We start from the raw sequence: 20,798 nt of genomic DNA on the forward strand, positions 1-20,798 counted from the left end.
ATCAGGTAAATACCGCAGGCATTATTTCCATTTAAACAACGAGGAAATTAAGGTTCAGAAGAGGTCCGGTGACTTGTCCATTGTCACACATTTAGTAGACAAACCAAGTCCCTTTTCACTGCAAGCTCTATGCTCTTTCCACTGCCTCCAACTAGCTTGGAGATCCCAAGAGTTTCTACTCAGATATTTCCTGAAGACATTTGCAGGAGTTTCATGAATTTTCACCATTGACCAAGTACGTATCTATTGGGAAGTCAAGGCTTCATTCCCCACAGGTCAGGCCCTGAGATGTTCTCTCTGGGAGCCTGAGGGGTTAGAGAGGAAAGGAAGTAATGCCTACGTAAAATAAAAGTAACAGTATTTTCAGGTTTCTCCAGCACTTTTTCCCTTTTGGAAAATTTCCCCCTATCTGTTATCTTATTTGATCATAAGATAGAGCAGTTGTTATGATCTCCTACTTGAGAGAGGAGAAAATCAAAGCTAGTGACTTGCTCAAAAACACATAGCTAAAGCCAGCAGAGGCAAAGCTAGAACATAAGTCTCGTGTCTTAGCTCATAGAGCTTTTTCCATTCCACTGACCGGAATCCTTTAGACTCCGACTAAAGAGGGTGGCTATCCCTTTGGTTTTCCATGAGACCACATCACAGGGCCTAACAAGATAATTCTGTCCTCTCTCTGGGGGATGATAAGTTTTATTCTGGCTATATTATGTGACTTCCACCTCCTTCTTGTCAGGATGGCATTTCTCATCCATGCGCTGACATTCTCTAGGAAAAATGCCTTCGGGTTAGCTAGTAATTAAGCAATCTTAGGGAGTGAAGAGGCAGCTAGATGGTGCAGTGAAGAGAGCACCAGGCTTGAGTCAGGAAGGCCTGAGTCAGGAAAACCAGTACAAATCCAGCCTTTAACACTTACTAGCTGTGATCCTGGGCAAGTCACTTAGCCCTCTGTGTGTCAGTCTTCTCATCGGGTAAAATGAGCTAGAGAAGGAAATAGTAAACCACTACAGCATCTTTGTCAAAAACCCAAAATGGGGTCGTGAAGAGTCAGACACGACTGAATAACAACAAGGGAGTGAAGAGGCAGTACATGGAAAAGAATACTGGATTTGGAGTCAGAGTACCTTGGTTCAAATCCGTGCCCAAAACATTTGACTTCTTTGGACCTCACTCACTTTCATTACCTATAAAATGAGTTTGGATTAGGTGATCTCTGAACTCTCTCCTAGCTCTTAATCCTTTGACTCAGTGACAATTTAGATGAAAGTTTTTCACTCCTGCTCTGGTCTCAATTCAATAAGCATCTATTGAATACCTATAATATGCTTAGCAAGTCAATTTAGCTTAGTCCCTGGCACATAGTAGGTGCTTAAAAAATGCTGGCTGATGAAACTACTGATAAATCAGGAACTAATCCATTAGACTCTGAGTTCCTTGAAGGAAGTCTGTTTTTTTCCTTTTCTTTGTACCCCCAAGCTTAGGACAGTGCCTAGCACATAGAGAATGCTTAATAAATGACTGACTAGGGGATGCAAAGTAAAAAATGAAATGGCTGCTGCCCTCAAGGATTGTAAGTGATTCAGCAATGTAGGCACATACCTCTTACTGAAGGGTGAGAGACAGTACCAGGATAGCATCTTCTAGCCTGGAATATGGGGGAGGGGGGTTGGGGACAGGAGTAAAGATCCAAAAGCAACATAATAGTCCCATCTGCTAACTTTGTCTTGGACTGAACTGGCCCATTCTCTGCCTTCACCCATGTGCAGGAATGGCTGTCTGGCATCTGCTTAGAAGCTGTATGACATCTGTGACAGGGCATCTTCCTATTTCCCTCTGCCCACTATTAAGAGGCCACCTTTGGGTGATTATAGCCCAAGGCATAGCCATTGATCCTGACCATGGCTTGGGCCAATTGCTCTGGGACACCAGGAAGATGGATAATTGCCTTCTCCTCTCAGCCATTGTGGATGATTAATACCCAGCCTGGTCCTGATAACCACTCATATTATGAGCTGCATTAGCCAAGCTTAGTGCCAGGACACTAAGCGTTTCTGCAGCAGATCTGATATGAATCTTCCCTGATGAGCTCTTGGGCTTGTACTGTGATGGGCAGGGGACAGGAGGAAGGTGGAGGAAGGCAGAGGGGAACTTATAGTGACAGTTTGGAGTCCCAAGTCAGCTGCCAGACCTTTACCATTTAACCGGGTGATGGTCCAATTTTTCCGCACAGCTGATGGCATGAAGGGCAGCTCGAAGACGTATGGGCCGATGTTGGGATCGATGTCAGCATCTGCAGCTGTGATGTTGATAACATTCAGGTTGGGCTTCTCACACACCTGGGCCTCCTTAGGCAGCAGCTCTGGGGCATTGTCATTGATGTCTATGAGATAGATCTGCAGTGTCCCTGTGCCGCTAGCTGGGGGGATCCCTGTGGAAGGAGAGATGGGTCAGACAGCAAGATCACACCCAGAACTGCCCAACTCACTACCACCATATTCATAAAGGCACAGTCACATACAACCCACACAGAAACTGACATAGACAAAAACACCTAGAATATAATCATATACACCTACATGGGGTATTGCAATAACAATTACAACAACAACAATATCTCATTTGCACAAAGCTATATAGTTTACAAGACGCTTCCAAGTTCATTTTTCATTTGTTCCTTATGATACTCTTGTGGGGTAGGTATTATATGTATTATTTATTCCTATATTACAGATGAGGAAACTGAGGCTCACAGACAGGATCCCAAGTCTTTTGACTGATTCTAATGCTCAGTCCTCTGCATTGTGCTACCTTGCACTTGACCATGACTGTCATATTGATGATGAAAATACCAAAACAGTAAGTGGGATAGGGTTTTGTTACCATTTCAGTCATTAATTCTTTCCCACTTGGTTTGGCAGAACCCCTTTAGAATATGATTCATTAAATGAATTTGGAAATACCAGGGGTCAAACTATGTTTCCTCAATTATTAACTTCCTCCCCCATTGAAAGACTGATGTTATATGGGTTGACCATATAACATTAGACTTTCCCTGGGATGGTCACCTGCACATCTTCCTCACTGGTAATTTGGACTCCACCTCTGGGTCTAGTGGCTCTGGTCAGTTTACCTTATCTTGCCAGGGCTCAGGTTTCCATACCACTTCCTGGCCAACTTCAAACCACAGTTATTGTGGGTGTATCTCTCCCCAACTCTGTTTTCCAGCTTCCCTTTATGTGTTATCTTCCCCTATTGGAATGTAAACTCCTTGAGGAGAGGTATTGTGTTGCTTACTTGTATTTATATCCCCAGGGCTTATACTGGCATATAGTGAGCACTTAATAAACTCCCTCTCCCTCTCTCTCCCTCTCTCCCTCCCTCCCTCTCTCTCTTTCCTGTCTCCCTCCCTCCCTCTCTCCTGTCTTCTCTCTCTCTCCTCTCTTTTCTCTCCCTCTCTTTTTCCTTCTTTCCCTCTTCTCCTTCCTCTCCCCCTCCCCCTCTATCTTTGACATCGGTTGTATTAATAATAACTAACGTTTATATAATGCTCTAAGGTTTGCAGAAGTGCTTTATATATGTTATATAATTAGAACACAACAATTCTGTGATGTAGGTGCTATTTACAGATGAAGAAACTGAGGCTGAGAGCGATTAGGTGAATTGGTTACTCAGGGTCACTCAACTGGTAAATGTCACCATTAGGATTTGAAATTAGGTCTTCCTGACTCAAGGTTTCACATTCTATCCACTGTACCACTCAGCTACTACTGATAATATAATCATAAACAGTTTTATTGATGCTTTTTGTTTTTATATAACAGGCATTTCTAGATACACATCCTTCCTCACCTAGAATTGAGCTCTCTTTTATAACAAAGAAAAATAGTTAAGTAGAAAACCCCAGTACCGTGTCTGAACCTGATGATTGATGCAATAATCTGACCTTGTAATCCTTCAATTCTCTACTGAGAGGAGGGAGGTATGTTTCATTACTTGTTCTCTGGGACCACTACTGGTATTTCTGTTACTTCCTTTTAGTGATCTTTTCATCTTCATTGTCGTCGTCATCATAGCAACAACAGCTGCATAAAGAACTGCCACCAGTATTTATTTCTCTATCCTTTCTCTCTCGTAACAGGTGCCCCTTGGGCAGCCAGGTCCTCATCTGGGCTTTAAAGCTCTCTGTTCTTGCCTTCTTCACAACTCCTACTTCGGTCTCCCTCCATTGCCTAGGTTTTCCAACCCTGAACTTTGGCATGGGCACCTTGTCACAGAGAGTCAGATCAGATTCTCTGACTCATCACCCATCCTTTTAGCAGAAATTTCCACCCTGCCACCGCCACTCCCCCACTAATTACTCCAAGGGCTGATAAGGGACTTCTTTGGAGGCCAGCTCTCAGGCTATTAGATCTTGAACAGAATGATGCCCTGACTTCCAGTTTTTATGTAGGATCTACATTATGTTCAGGGCATCAAAGTTGTATGGAAGATAGCATGTTAGACTTGAAGTCAGGAAGATGAGTTCAAGTCCAATCTTACATCTTGGGCAATTCACTTAACCTCTCTTTGCTTCAGTTTCCTCATCTGTAAAAATGGGGATAATAATAGCATCTACCTCCCAAGTGTTATGAAAATCAAATAAAAAGTGCTTTGTAAACCTTGAAGTACTCTATAAGTTGTTATTGCTCTTCTTCTTCCTTTTCTTCTTCCTATTCCTCTTTCTCTCCTTCTCCCCCCCCATAAGGCCCTTTCTCCCTTCCCCCTTTTTTCTGATCTCATTATACTCACAGATGAGGAGTGTGGTATCAACACTGAGTTTGGAGGTCCTGAATTTGAATCCTGACTCTGTTACTTGGTTCCTAAATGAGCTTGGGCAAATTCAGGCTTCATCAACTCACTTAAAAATTGTGTGACCTTGGGAAAGTCACTCTCTGGGCCTTAGATGTCTCGTGCTTAAAATGATTACTTAGTGGATATAGTGCCAGACCTAGAATCAGACAATCTGAGTTCAAATATGTCCTCACTAACTAGCTGTGTGATCCTGGACAAACCCCTTAACCTCTGTCTGCCTCAGTTTCCTCATCTATACAAAAAGGATACCTCACAAGATGATATGAAGATCAAATGAGATAATATTTGTAGAGTGCTTTGTGAATCTGAAAGTGATATATAAATGCTACTTAAAATTATTAGATATCATTTTTATAAAATGAACAGGTTGGACTGGACTCCGTGGTCCCTTCCAGCTCTAAATACTATGTTTCAATGATTACAAGGTCCAGCTGTGGGAAAGATCACAAGGAGTATTAATTGAGGTTCTTTAGAACTAATAACACTCACCCTGCCCCTTAATAATCTAAAGTTTAAACTCAAAGATCTAACCTCTTTAGTGAGTGGCTTGGGACAGTTTTTACAAGTCCTAATTTACTCTGAGCCTCAGTGACTTTTTGAGGGGTGTGTGTGTCACTGGTTAAGAATGCCTTACATTTCTACAGGAGCTTTACAAAAAAATACACACAAAAATTGAAGATCTGGCTTGATTCAAATGACCTTGGCAAGTCACGGAACCCAAGTCTCAGTTTCCTTATCTGTAAAATGGGGAAAATAATAGCACAGGGTTGTTGAAAGGATCAAACAAGGTAATGTATGCAAAGTACTTTGTAAACCTTAAAGTGCTATAGAAATGTGATATATCATTATTATGTTACGGAGTATTATAGGGGATCTTCAATTCACTCCATTCATTTCATAGATGGAGAAATTGAGACCCAGAAGAGAATGACTTGCTCTAGGTCATACAGAGAATAAGCACATGAGGGATCAAAGCTCAGATTTTTGGCTCAAAATCCTGTCCACCCTTTCTACTGTTCCTTGATGAAAGAGCCAGGTCTTATGACATTCAGTTTAATATTCTTTCTTTCCACGATAGGACCTAGGAAGGTAGAGCATGCATTACAGGTCCCATAATACACCTGAGTAAACTGAGATTTACAGAGATCAAAGAATTTGTCCAAGGTCACACATATTATTGTCGAAGAATCAGGGAGTAGATCCCAGGTCTTGTGAATCCTAGTTTGTCTAATCCTTTTTTTCTGTTACACCCTGCTGGCTTGATATAGACTAGAATTCCTGACCTGAGGAATCTATTCTTGGTCCTGCCACTACCTCAAGAGGTGACCCAATAGACCTAGTCAAAGATCTTCCCTAGGCCTCCTGCTGAGCACAGATGAAAACACTGTCCAACTTCATAACCCAAAAAATGCCTCCTTAGCTCAGCCCTAGGAGATCAGGAACCCTCATATGACACTTATTAAGCAAAGGCTGATGTGTTGCAGGCAACAGTCAGCTAGGCAGAGTTCCCTTAGTAGCCCAAGAAATCTTGGAGAGTGTGGAGATCCTTTACTGACCTGCTCCCTTCCTAAAGTCCATCTATCTCTAGTGAATGGAGGGATGAATGTAGCAGCCACTCAAGCCTCACAAACACCCCAAAGCCAGAAAACCTAGGGCATCTAGAGTGTGTCTATGTCCCCGAGGACAGATATTTTGACTGCTCCCCCATCCCATCTTATGGGGAGGAAACTGAGACCCATAGAGTTTATGAGACCAACTTAAATGACATCTTATTCACTATCAAGCCAGTTGTAAAGGCCAATTCTTCTACAAGACTCCAAACCATCCACCTGACTGATTCCCAGGGGGAGCAGACTGCCCTCCTGATGGGATGGCATGCAGACATAGCTCCCACACTACCAAAGGTAAGGACAGAAGAGGGGAGAGCAGCAATATTCTAATCCTGGATCTGGCTTCAGATGGAGGCACCTGACCTTGCATTAACAGCTGCCTGTTCTTGTTGAAGCAGACCGTGTGTAAAAAATATATCCAAGGGGATGTCTCTTTAATCTTTCACAAAACACATCAAAACAAATTTAAGGAAACGCAGCTTTGTTCTTGCCTTTGAAAAGCTGCTTTGATAAGTAGATGATGACACAGCACATAAGCAGGGAGACATGCAAAGGGATTCTATTAACCTAGATAAAACTTTAGCCATTACCCTGAGCACTCAGGAAGGAATTTTAAATGAGATGTTTTTTCATGTGCATTTTTATGGCTGCACTATTAGAGTGACGATTCATTTTTCAGAAATCTTCATGCAATTTCAATTCTGGGAGCTGCAGTGGGAGCAGAGGGAAGGGCACCAGACCCTTTGTCTTTGCACTACAAATATCAGGGCAGCATCTTTGACTTCCAGAGCGCTCAGGGAATAGAGTGGCCACTGTGGCCTCCTATAGCATTTAAAAGGCTAGGACCTCGGAGGAGACTAGAGGGTTAACATTAGCCTGGGATTTTGCTTTCACACATGTATGTTTTTCCAAGAAGCAATAACTTTGAGCTTGTTTTTTGCCCTTCTTTCCATAGTTCCCACCTGCAGAACCTTCTTCCAGGAAGAACAGGATTAGAACAAAAGAACCATTAGACAGAAGAACCATCAGAAGCCATCTCATCTAGCCTGAACTACAGTCTGTGCTAGAACATTCCCTGACAAGTGGTCAGTCATTCAAGGTAACACCTCTAGTGACAGGAAACTAACTACCTCTTACAGGACCCCATTTTGGTTTTGTATTATTCTAGCTGACAGCAAGTTTTTCATCTCATGGGAACGGTAAAGTGTTAGCAACATTCACTTATCGCTCCTAGTGGGGACAGAGAAATACAAGGGGTTTTAGGAATTCTCTCTTTTAGCCCCTTTATTTAGAAGAAGATGACACTGAAGGACCCCAAAGGGCAAGTGAACTGTCTAAAGTCACACAGTTAATTGGGGTAGCGCTCACCTAAAACCCAAGTTTTCTGAAATACTTTTCTTATATTCTCCTTGCTTCCTAGCATAGTATCTTATACATGAGAAGAAATGTTCCTTAAACAAATGGCCCCTCCTACCTTTTTAGTCTTCTTAAACCTAACTCACCCTACACGTACTCTGTGATCCAGTGACACTGGCCTCCTTGGTATTCCTTTGAAAAGATACATCATTTCCTGACTCTGGGCATTTTCACTGATTTCTTCCCATGCTTGGAATTCTCCCCCTCCTTATCTCCCCCTCCTCACTTTCCTTGCGTTTTTCAAGTCCCAGCTAAATCCTTACTGCTGTTGTTGATCCTTTGTTCTGGAAGAGGGTCAATGACATCATGAGGGGGATGTCTTGACTTTCAAGTGAACTGGATTTAAGTGAGGCACAGCTATGCCAGGTGTTCAGCCTGCCTTTCTCCTCCAGAGTCATCAAAGTCTGGTAGCAAGACAAAAGTCAAGACAACTGGCAGTGGCCCAGGATGCAGTGGGTGATGTTGGCCTTTCTAAATTCCACCTTCTCCAAGTAGGCTTTCCTGATTCCTAGAATTCCTCTTAATTCCAGTATCTTCCCTTTGTTGTTATCTCCAGTTGATCCTGTGTAGAGCTTATTTGCATATAGTTATTTGAATATTGTCTCCCCCTATAGACTGTGAGCTCCTTGAGGGCGGGACTATCTTTTGCCTTTCTTTGCATCCTTAGCACTTAGCCCAGTGCCCAGCATGTAGTAGGTGCTTACTAAATGCTTCCTGACTGTCTAAATGAATGGAAGGACAGGTCAGACCCTAGCTCCTCTGCTTTTTTCCCTGTGACCATGGCCCTTTGCAAAGGCTTCTGCATCTTCCTTTTCCAATTTCTCTACTTTTTTCCCAAAGCTGTCAGAAGCATAGCACAGGCCCCACTGAGCAAACTTCCCAAATCAATCCTCTGTTTGCCTTGGCTTCCCTTTAATAACACATTCTGAATCCTGTGCACATTTAATTTACTTCACCAATTTCCTGTCCCACTTTCACATTTCTCCCCCTTTCTTTTGACTGTAGAACCTGGGAAAAGGATAAGTTATCCTGACAACTCTGTCAGGGCATCATTCCTGCTAATGCATCACATTAGGGTCTCACTGAAGCATGAACAATGCAGATCTGGGCCACACCATTGTCAGCCGCCAGGAACGTGGCCTCGTAGACATTATTCTTAATGTAGACAGACTCTCGATCAAGGACAGCCGCCGTGGTGATCTGACCATTCGTGGCATTAATGTTCAGCCAGTTTGCTGGATCGGACAGCTTGGAGTATCTATGGAGAAAAAGAATAAATAGAGGCAAGGTTCTCTCTTGATGGGCCCTTGGTAGAATTTGAAATAAAGGATTTTTTCTTTTTCTTTTAAGTACCACTGATCTTATTAGGGGAAAGATGGCAGCAATGAGGGTTGTCACCTCCAGAGATCCAAGAGCCAGAGCCAGCTCATACTTAATATCAGCATGAGACAATGTTACTAGCATCCCAGGATGCTTGGTGAAGCTGTTCGGCGTAGCAGACTCTCCTGATTTTTCTCCTTGTAAATTACCCTATAGGCCTCCTAGCAGATGACTCTCTATTCACTGGGAGAAGCCCAGCTTTTCTCTTTCTACTTATAATTATAAGATCATAAAATTGGATAAATAAAATAAAGTTGGATGGGGCATCTCCTCCAAACTCCTCATTTTACAAATAAGGAAACTGAGGCTTGGAGAAGGTTTGAGGAAAGCCGAATCTTGATTATTTCCTCCCCACCCTCCCATTGGCTTTGATTCTGCCCTCAATCCTCCCCTAGTATTAAGTTAATGTGCTCATCTGGGGTTGCGAGTATATTGCTTTGGAAAGATTTCTAATGTCTTTCTCCTTCGGAAGTTTTGCTATGTCTCTTTAGATTGTAAAGTCTTTAAATACGTGATTATATCTTTTGTATCCTTTCTTTCCCATCAGATGACCAAGTGGGTAATTATTAGTTTTGCAAAATAATTCACCTTAGAATTCTTGTTGAATTCCACATTTTTTACCCACCGTCTCCCCTTCATGTACTCATTATTCCAGCGAAATAGGTCAACTTGCCATTCCCCAGACGTGGCGCTTTATCATCCATCCCTCTGCCTTTGTACAGTCTGTCCCTCATGCCCAGCATGCCACCTCTACCTCCTAGAATTCCCAGCTTCCTTCAAGACTCAGTTTATGTACCATCTCTTACAGGAAGTCTCTCTGGATCCCCTTAGGAGTTAATGATTCCTCCCTCATTTTCCCTGCATCCCTTACAGTAGAATGGAAACTCCTTGAGGACTGACTGTTTTTCATGTTAACTCTGTCTCCACAGTGCCTCACTTAACAAATGCTTGTTGAATTGAATTGGAAATTGATCAAAGTTCATAGATTTAGAATTTTAAGCAACCTTAGAGATCACTGGGTCTAACCCCTTCATTTTATAGATAAGGAGTTGAGGCACAGAGGTTAAATGACTCACCCAGGGTCATACAAACTAGTAAATATGAGGGGGAGGAATTTGAACCAAGGTCTTCCTGATTCCAAGTGCCTGCAGCACCTTTGAAACAAGAAGCAGTTTATAATGATTTCATATATAAAAATCTTTTCAGAAACTCACCCATTTTGTAAAGCAGGGACCCCATTTACACACTCAGGATTGTATCCAGTCCTTATGGCTCTCAAATCTGCCTTTCCTTGCAGGCTTCTTTGACTAGTTCCTCTCTCATCTTTTTGCTGCGTCAGCCACAGGGGGAAAGAAACCTCATTTTGCATTTCAGAAAGCTGTGCTGGGGAAAAGCTCAGCTGAACTTAATAGCCTCAGTCTGCTATGGCAAAGCACTGTTCTCTGCGATAAACCCCAGGTAAACAGCTTTATGCCTTTTGTTTTCAAAATGTGCCACTTGATCCACTGGCAAAACAACAATTTTTCCACAAAATGTGTGGTCTGGGAACTTCAGCTAGAGAAGTTGAACAGCCCCTGGCTGGAGGTTGTTAGGGGAGGCACTTTTGGATATGATGGCTAGACTGTACAAGTCTGAGGCTTCTCCAACCCTGCCGAGCCTCCTGAATGGCCAAGCTGGCCATTCTGTGGAGGCGACAATGCAGTACTTCTCTGGGTCATGTTCTTTTATAAGGGATCTTGAGCAGGTCCCTTAGCTCAGGCCGAATAAGGATAGTGTGAAGAGGTAGTGGATTAAGGCATATCTCCAAAGTTTTTCTGCACTCCTCCAAAATCCCTTGACTCAGGACTTTCTCCACCAGGCAAACAGGGAGATGGACTCACTGCCTGCTTGCTCAACTATGTCAAGAATCTGAGGATTTTATTCATGGGGTTATTCTCTCTACTTATGTAGATAAAAAATCTCTGTGATTTAGTAAGTAAATGGTCTTTGAAGTTCATGGCCCAAACCCATATCTCTCTTTAGTCAATCAGCTGATGAGCCTCACCATGTTTTAGTTAGGCTGGTTCTTAGACAAAGAGGAAGCATAATCTAGTGCATATACTGTTGGACTTGAAGCCAGGAAGGCCCGAGTTCACATCCTGCTTCAAACACTTACTAGTGTAACTGTGAGCAAGTTGCTTAACCTTTTGGGGTTTTAGTTTCTTCATCTGTAAAATAAAAGTATTCGACTAGCTGATTTTGATGTTATAGAGAGCTTTTTGAGACGTTGAACCATGAAGAAAATGACACTCATGTGTCAGATGGTGCTTAGTAAATCAGAAGACAAGGCTCTCTGCTGAGAGTGAAAGTAGAGGGGTGGTGGAGGTTTGAGGAGAGAAGAGAGGGTTTGGAATAGGTGAGGGGAGAGAGGGGAGGAGGGAGCAGGGAAGGAGGGAGAAAGGGAGAGAGAGGGAAGAGAGGGGGAGGGAGAGAGAGAGAGAGAGAGAGAGAGAGAGAGAGAGAGAGAGAGAGAGAGAGAGAGAGAGAAGAGAATGAACATGAACCAGGGATGAATAAGAATAAATAAGAGGACTGCTGTGCAACAACAGTAGCAAGGGTCTAGTAGAACTTGGACAATATACATTTGTAATGGACCTAACTGACATGACTGTGTGACTTTCTCCATCAGTGTACTGCAACACATGTACAGGGATAACAAAAGTAGATTGTAGCAGAAAACCCAGGGCTGGGATTTGGCAAGACATGCGTGACAACAGGACAAGGGGACAAGGGATTCCTAGGGAAAGGGACAGCATATGATTAAATTGGTTAACCATAGTGTTAAGACTAAAAAAGGGAGGAAAGTTAAATCAGAGGAGGCATGGTGGGCTGGCATAGCAGGGAGGGGTGGAATGATGAGGCCAAAATAAGGATAAGGAATACGTAAGAGAGGAGTGAGGTATTCTTCCTTTTTTTTTTTTTTTAACCTGGGGAGTATGAGTCTGGTGAATAAGAACTTTGTGATAGCCACTTGGGACTCTTTTCTATGGTGTCTCAACAGAGGAGAAGGAAGTCAGGGAAGCAAGTTTGATTTTGATTTTTACAGTGAGTAAGGCACCTGAGCTCTGGGTCTGGGCAGCTTTTCCCAAGGTATTCTTCCAGGACAACTTAGCTGGGTAAACCTGAGCTATCACCTTTGGGTCAAAGATTTTCTTTCCTTCAGGGACTCACCTTACTGCCTGTTGCATGAACCTGTCAGGATCCACAGCAGAAAATGTGGTCAGTACTGTCCCCATAGGAACACCTTCCTCTAGGCGGATCAGCTTGTGGTTAGAAGGGAAATACGGGGCCTCATTAATGTCCATGACTGAGATGGTCACTCCTGCTGTAGACTGGAAGGACATCTGGATCCCACTGGCCAGGGGTGCTTGATTGGATACCATCACAGTAAGCATGAAAGCTCTGTTCATCTCATAGTCAACAGCCTAGAACAAGGAAAACAAGAAGAGTAAATGGATACAAGTCTCTGGGAAGGCAGTGTCGTTCTTGAGGTGTAAAAACTGTGAGAACTCCTCAAGTCCCATACTGTGAACTGGTATGGAGCTGCAAGGTTGCACTATAGGTTGGACGGAGGAAGGAACAAGAAGGTGGTATCACCCACTGATGCAAACCATTGTCCAAAAGCAGACTGTGCTGTCTTAGAAGGCATTATTTTCACATTTTTGTCTTCTCACATCCATGAGAATCTTGCTGCCCCTAGAATATACCATATCCTGAGGTCTCTGTAGTTCTGAATGCACTTTATTCTCTCTCCCCCTCTTCACCATGACACACTGGGTCAGGAGGAGGAATAGTTATTTTTTTCTAGCCCTTCACTGCTACTTCCACACCTTCCTCTGTTGCCATCTTTCAGTAACCTGCCTTCTTTACGACTCTCTCTTTCTTTCTATAACACCCAAATCATATCCTGGTAGTAGTTTTCTACTGGACCCTAGCTCATTCTCCCTCCTTTCTCAAGGAGCTGAATAGTACCTGGCTTACAGTGAAAAAAAGCTGATACATAGGGATAGTCAACCTTTGATCTCACCATTGCACAATATTCTACCTTCATGATTCAGAATTCTGTAATTCCTATGCTTGACCACAGTTCTGACCTATATTGACCCTCCTACCTCTCCCTTTGCCTCAGTCCTCCTAAACCTCTTCTTCATTATCACTACTACCTCCAGGTATTTCACTTTCCCTTGCTTTCCTAGTCTTTGTTCTGGCTTAATTTCCCTTCCTTTACAATCTTGATCCTATAGTTAAGCAATTCAATTATACCCTGTCCTCTACCCTGAAATCCCTTATCCTCCTGTCATCTTGCTAATCATGCCTTGTGAAACCCCAACCCTGGATTACTCCCATCATTCACCATCTCTGCTCCTACTTGGACGATGCAGAATGCCAGTGGAGAAAGTCACACTTCTCTGCTATATGGGCATACTACAAATGAGTGTTATATTATTTTTACTGGGTCTCACCACATGCAGCAATCTTTTTATTCTTCCTCAATTGGCTCTCTTACTATACTCCTAAAAACAGTTGTTCCAAACCTTCTTGTGTCTTTTCAAGCCCCCTTCCCCCTCCTTTTTAGTAGACGACTTTGCCCAAGGATGGGGAACCTGTGAGGCCACATGTGGCCTCAAGGACATAGGTTCCTCACCTCTGACTTTGCCTTTCTACTTTACTGAGAAAAAGGAACTCCCTCTACTCTCTTGTTCTACACATTTACGCTCCCCAACACCATCATCAATTCTCTCTTCCTTCACCCCAGTCTTTGATGAAGAGAAGAGTTTCCTTGCCAAAGAGAACCATTCTGCCTATGCTCTTGATGCCATCCTCTCTGATCTTCTCCAAGACATAGCCCTCTTCAACCATTCCCTCCCTTTCTAATCTTCACTCTCTTCCTGCCCATTGGTTCCTTCCTTGCTGCTTACAAACACACAGAGGTGTCTCTCATCCTCCAAAAACCTTTACTCAATGCCATGATCCCTTCAAGGTCTTGTCTTATCTCTCTTTTGCCTTTCACAGCCAAATGCCTAGAAAAAGCCATCTGGCCTAGCTGTTTCCACTTCCTACTCACTTCTCAAGCCTTTGCAATCTGGCTTCTTATCTCACCAATAAATTCAAAATGTTCTATTCAAGGTTACCAATGATCTCTTAATTACAAAATCTGATAGTCTTTTCTCAGTTTTCAGCCTTCTTGATCTTCTGCAGTATTTGACACCCGAGCTCTTTCTATAACAACTGACATTTACACAGTGCATTAAAGCTTTCACAGAACTTTCTATATCTTAGCTCATTTGCTCCTGACAATAATCCAATGAAGCAAGTACTATATATATTATTAACCCCACTTTACAGGTGAGGAAACTGAGGTTCAGAGAAGTTAAGTGACTTGCCTACCCATGGTCACATAGGAAATGGGTGTTAGAGGAAATGCTCGAACTTAGTCTTCCTAACTCCAAGATTGGCACTTTATCCAGCACACCATACTGTTGTGACATGGTCTGAAGATGCCATTCCTTTGCTCATGAAACAATAGTGGCTCTCTCTTGTTTCTAGGATAACTTACAAACTTCTCTCTGTCATTTGAAGCCCTTAACATTTGGGTTCCAGCCTACTGTTGCACATATTCCATTTCATACATTTTATATTCCAGCCTATTTTATTTATCTTGAACAACGCTTTCTATCTCTCATCGCTATGCCTTGCACAGGCTGTCCCCTATGCCTGGAATGTATTTAATTTTTATTTCTGTCAAAGAGAATCCCTAGATTCCTTCAAAACTTAGTCTAAGGGCCACCTCCCCTATTAGGCCTATCTCAATTTCCCCAGTTGCTAGTGTCCTGTTCTCCCCCTGCCAGAAATTACTTTGTATTTATTTTTCTATGTACATGTTTCCTCCCAATAGAATGCAAGCCCTAGTGAAGATAGGGTCAGTTGGAGTTTTGTTTCTATAACCCCAGTGCCTGGCACATAGAACAGTGCTTGGCACATAGAGCAAATTAAATCTTATTCAATTAATGAGTAAATGAATGCTACTGTCTCCTACTTTAATGACACTGCTCTTCTCCTGGCTTTCCTACCTGGCTAACCACTTCTCAGTATCCTCTGCAGAATCAGTATCCATGTTGCACCACTTAAACTTGGGTGTTCCCAGAGGTCTTGTGCTGTCTTTTCTCTCATTCTCTCTCTAAAACATCTCTCTCACTGATGTCATTAACTCCCATCCAACATTTTGCAAAAAGTCTGGCTCTTAGCAGTCACTTAATAAAAGCTTGTTGACCTCAATTACCATCCCTGTTTAGATGATTCCTGGAACTTAATATTCCATTCTATTTAGTCTTCTAAATTCCAGTCCCATGTCACCAATGACTTATGGACATCTCAAACTCAACATGTCCCAAATGAAACTCATTATCCTCTTCCCCCCACCCTTCAAACCTACTCTTTTAGAGTTGTCTATTTCTTTTGAGGGCACCGTTATTTTTCTAGTCACACTTTTGCAACTCATAGTCATACTTCACTCTTCTTTCTCCCTTAACACCCACTGTCAATTAATATCAAACCTCAGTGATTTTGCCTCCACAATATTTCTTGCATCCATGTTCTCTCCCTCACATGGTCACTGCCCAAGTTTAGGCCCTTATCACCTCTTGTATAGCCTATCCTTATAACCCTCTAATTGCATTCCTTTTTTTCTGTCTTTCTCATTCTACCTTCTACCAGCTGCCAAAATAATCCTCCTGAATCACAAGGCCTATCGTGCTACTCCCTGGCTCAAGAATCCAGTGACTACAAGTTAAAATTTAAATTCCTTAGGTGGATATTAAACATCCTTTCCAATCTGGTTATGACCTATTCTTCCAGGATTATTTTGTGTCATTCCATTTTAATTATTCTACATTCCTTGGAATGTAGCCAATCAGCTATTCTTCAAACTTGGAGTTCCATTTCTTGCTTCTCTTCCTCTGTGACTGTAGTATGCTCCTTTGACATTCCACCTCTTAGAATTACTAGCTTCTTCAAGGTTCAAGGTTTCATTTGACATCTTCTGTGGGTTTTTTCTGATCTCCCTAGTTGTTAATGCTCTTTCTCTCCCTCCTGAAATTGTCATGTATAAACATACCTGTGTATATTTCATATTTCCCACAATAGAATGTAAGCTCCTTGAAGGTAAGCTCCATATTTTGTTTTGTCTTTGTATCCCTAGCACACAGCATGGTGTCTTGGTATGTATTGTGGAGAGATCGGAACTTAGTACATGTACATTGGATTGGTTGGCAGTTGTGGGCTCACCACTTTGTCTGGCTTCTGGAGGATGTATCATTATTAGCCATGGACTATCTAAGATGGGAATCCTGTTTAAGAGAGGATTTGATTAGATAGCCTCTAAATCCCCTCAGGGATTTGATGATTCTTTGAATTGCTCCCATTGTCCATCAAGTCTGGTCAGCTCCAGTGTTAGAGGGGGCTGTTTCCTAACCTTGCCCTCTGGACTCAGGTTCTGACCCATTTGGTGGGCCTTTAGCTCTCCAGGCACAGACTACTGAAGGCATGGAGGAAGAGATGCAACTTCCAGAGTAATCTGAACGATGGGAAGCAACTGATTTGTCCAGAAGAGGAAACCCACCTTAAGGGAATTAATGACATGTAAACTATATGTCCATTTAGAGTACCACAGAGCAGAAATAAATCACAACACCTCCATTGTCTTCTGTGATTTATCATTTATAAAGCCTTTTTGCAATAATTATCTCATTTTATCCTCAAAACAATCCTGGGAGAAATGAATATGAGGTAAGCCACTTCTCTTTTTGAACTTCTGTTTCCTCATTTATAAAATGGATCTAATAATACTTGAACTCCCTACCTTACAGAGTTGTGAGGAAAATGCTTTGCAAACCTTTAAGTACCATAGAAATATTATTATTATTATTATCATTATTATCATTACCGTCATCATCATCATCCATCATGTCTTCTTGACATGTTTACAAGAATAGTTATTAGCAGTGCCTGTCACAGCATAAAAAGAAGGCTTTGGGAATTAGCAACTTAAGAAAAAGAGCAAAAACCTAAAGGACTTAATTTTGGCCTTCATTTCCTAGAAAGGTGATGTAATTGTTGGCTCAGGTTTGTTGGGGTAGCATCCCAAGAATAGCCAGTTGGTTCTGTTAAGAACGGGCAAGAAGGGCACCTCATTAGATTAGCAGTATTTCTAGCTCTCTAGGCAACTGGGTCAAACTCCCAGAGGTTCTTCAGCCTCCCTTTAACATGTTTGGTCCATGTCTGTCACTTCATAGCCTGACTGCAACTAGAACTACCTGGCCTATTTCTCTCTGACAAATTATGCCTCCTCTTCTCACCTTCACAAACCTTTTCTGGACTTGTTTCTTTTATGAAGGACTAAAACTCAACCAGTTCTAGTCACTCCAATATTGCTATAGCTTCTCAGGGGCATATCATAGTCCTCATATCTTAAAAATGCTTGGACCTTACATGTATGTCTCTTTAAAGCTGTGGTTATATTCAGAACCTGGCTAAAGGTCAAAGATAGTTAACGTCCAGAGTAGAGAAGAATAGCAGGCAAATTAATTGTGGTTATGTGTTCACTTCTATTCTCAACGCTAACTTAATGAATTAAGGTTTTATCAAATTAGCATACAAAAGTAAATGTTAGGCCAGAGGTATTATATTTAAAAAAAGTAAAAACACAGATTGGTAAAACAACAACAGCAACAACAACAACAACAAAAACCAAGCAGGTAGTAGGCCAATTTGGTTCTTGGGCCATAGTTTGCTAGCCCCTAAGTTAGACTATCAAGTATCAAATTTAAGAGTTGTAAAATACAAACATGCTTACTAAATATTTGTTTGAGTTACTAATGGCCTATTATTAAAGCACAACCTCTTTATAAATAATTAGTTTTGGAAATAGAATCATAAAAAGAAAGAAAATTCATTACTTTTAAAATTTATTCCTTATTGTAGACCTTCAGTTGCTATTTTTTTCTTTGGGGGTCTCTGGAAAGCCACATGACAAGACGTATAGACATTCACCCAAAGAAGGTACGCATTCCACTTCACACAACTATGTCACATTTATGAATAAGTGGTCATGTCTTCTCGCAAGCCCACTGTGACACATGCACTTATTTGGAGAAACATAATAGAAAGGTCGGCTTTCCTAGTTATGGGCAGCTGGATAGCACAGTAGATAGAATTCCAGGCATGGAAGACCTGAGTTCAAATCCAGCTTCAGATACTTACTAGCTGTGTGGCTTTGGGCAAGTTACTTACCCTGTTTGCTTTAGTTTCCTCATCTGCAAAATGAGCTGGCAAAGGAAATAGAAAACCATTCCAGTATCTCGGCCAAGAAAACCCCAAATGGAGTCATGAAGAATCTGACATGACTGAAATGAATGAACATCAACAACATGGAAAAGTCACCTACGTATAGGCATATGCTATCTAACATTGCCTTGACAAATATTGTCTTCTAACAATGTAATTAATCTATCATAATGAGACTATACAGTAACATTATGAAAGGCTACCTTAACACTACTCATACATCCCATTTATTACATTAACCTTATCTTTCAATTATAACATTGTTCCTATGGAACTAAGTGGTCCTATTGATGTTACCTTACCAAAAGTAGTGCCCTTGTCAACCAACCAATGTTACATAGAGTATGCCTGTAATACTGTAATGTTTCTGAATCTCCATGATTCTTAACAAATGATTTTTTTCTTTATTCTTCCAGGTAATAGGTGATGTCAGATCTGGAGGTTGTGGTAGTCAAAGATTCTCGCTTATCACACACTGTCTGAAGAATATATTAAATATTTTCTCCATTGAATGTGTGGCATCAGTAATTGCTCCATCTTCCTAAAGACACATGCTATAGCAATCACTTAATCAACATTGTGCTAGGTGCTGGGGACATAAAGAAAAAAAAATGAAATATTCTCTACCTTCAAAGAGCTTATATACTACTAGAGGATAGAAAATGCACATATAAAAGATGTACAAGGTAGATCTAAAATGAAAACAAGGTATTTTTTCATGGGAGAGGGCAGGTAGTAGTACCTGTGGGGATCAAAAAAGTTTTCATGTAAAAGATAGTTCTTGAGCTGAGTTTTTTTTTTAATGCACTTTTTTTTTTAAAGGCAATGGGGGTTAAGTGACTTGCCCAGGGTCACACAGCTAGTAAGTGCCAAGTGTTTGGTCTGAGGCCGGATTTGAATTCAGGTCCTCCTGACTTCAGGGCTGGTGCTCTATCCACTGCACCATCTAGCTGCCCCTTGAGCTGAGTTTTGACAGAAGTTAGAAATTGTAAAAGGAGGGAGTGAGGATAGATTGCATTGTGGGGAACAACTGTTACAAAGGCATGTAAATGCTCCTTAACTATTGGTGTTCCTGCAGAATCATCTCTTTATAGTGTCAGCGACCTCATCAGTTTCCATTGTTTTTATTATTATCTCTTGGTGGAAGATTCTCAGATCTACATATCCATCCCATCTCTCCCCTGTGCTGTAGTTTGTTTATAGTAAGATTCCATGCATTTTAGCTATTGGCATAAGCCACTTAAATGAAACTAAGTTTTGTTGTTGTTGTTCAGTTGTTTCAGTTATATCTCACACTGTGACCCCATTTGAGGTTTTCTTGGCAAAGATACTGGAGTGGTTTGCCATTTTCTTCTCTAGTTCATTTTACAGATAAGGAAACTGAGGCAAACAGGGTTAAGTGACTTGCCCAGGGTCACATAGCTAGTAAGTGACGGAGGACAGATTTGAACTCATGAAGATGAGTCTTCCTGACTTCAGGCCCAGCACGCCATCCATTGTGCCACCTAGTTGCCCTGAAAACAAGTTTGAGAAACACGTAATGGCTACAATTTCAGGATACTTTCAAACAAGCATGGTATTTTCACCTGAGCTCTGCTTGAACCGCTAAAAGATTTTGAAGCAAAATATGCCTTCATAAGGAACACAGAGCTCTGTTGTTTTGCGAACGACAAATTTACAATTATGGTTCTTTGCAACTAGTGCAGCCTGGTTCACACCATTTGTGAGTATGAAGAATCCCTAAACCATGTATTGAACTCACTTCTCAGCTGCACAAACATGGAACTCCAAAAAAATGTGGAAAGTATAGTGAAACTTATGGGGTTACTTTGGTGTTAAAGGATTTTGCACTTTGACCTGATTCCCCAGATTTCTTTCCATCTCTCCCTAGAGCAAAAGATGAGTGTTTGCTGGCCTTCGATGTTACTTGATTAGCAATGCAACTAGCATGTAGCAAATGGGGCTTTGCACTAGGGTGCTGATATTTGGCACAGGTGTGGGGGTATTTACTTACTTCCAGCAGTGATTTCCATCATCGGACCTCATCTCACGGTTCTCTGTTGGCCCAGGTCATTATTTGATGCAACCTCCCCCAGGCATAATTGTGCTGGGGAAAAGGCTATTCAATACACCTGTGATCAGATTGTCCTCTTTGACACT

The 20,798-nt window shown here is 41.7% G+C and overlaps 1 protein-coding gene across 1 annotated transcript in view; it reads right to left on the bottom strand.

Moving 5' to 3' along the window:
- CDH4 (cadherin 4) overlaps positions 1 to 20,798 on the bottom strand; it is a 1,142,022-nt gene that overhangs the window by 19,199 nt on the left and 1,102,025 nt on the right. Inside the window, exons 11-13 of the mRNA XM_027850675.1 lie at positions 12,468 to 12,721; positions 8,993 to 9,135; positions 2,195 to 2,428 (exon numbers count right to left, since the gene is read on the bottom strand). Coding sequence (XP_027706476.1) covers positions 2,195 to 2,428; positions 8,993 to 9,135; positions 12,468 to 12,721 — 631 coding nt within the window. The remainder of the gene's footprint in view (positions 1 to 2,194; positions 2,429 to 8,992; positions 9,136 to 12,467; positions 12,722 to 20,798) is intronic.

This window comes from Vombatus ursinus, unplaced genomic scaffold, assembly GCF_900497805.2.
Source record: "Vombatus ursinus unplaced genomic scaffold, bare-nosed wombat genome assembly UNPS02000580.1, whole genome shotgun sequence".
Taxonomy (NCBI): Eukaryota; Metazoa; Chordata; class Mammalia; order Diprotodontia; family Vombatidae; genus Vombatus; species Vombatus ursinus.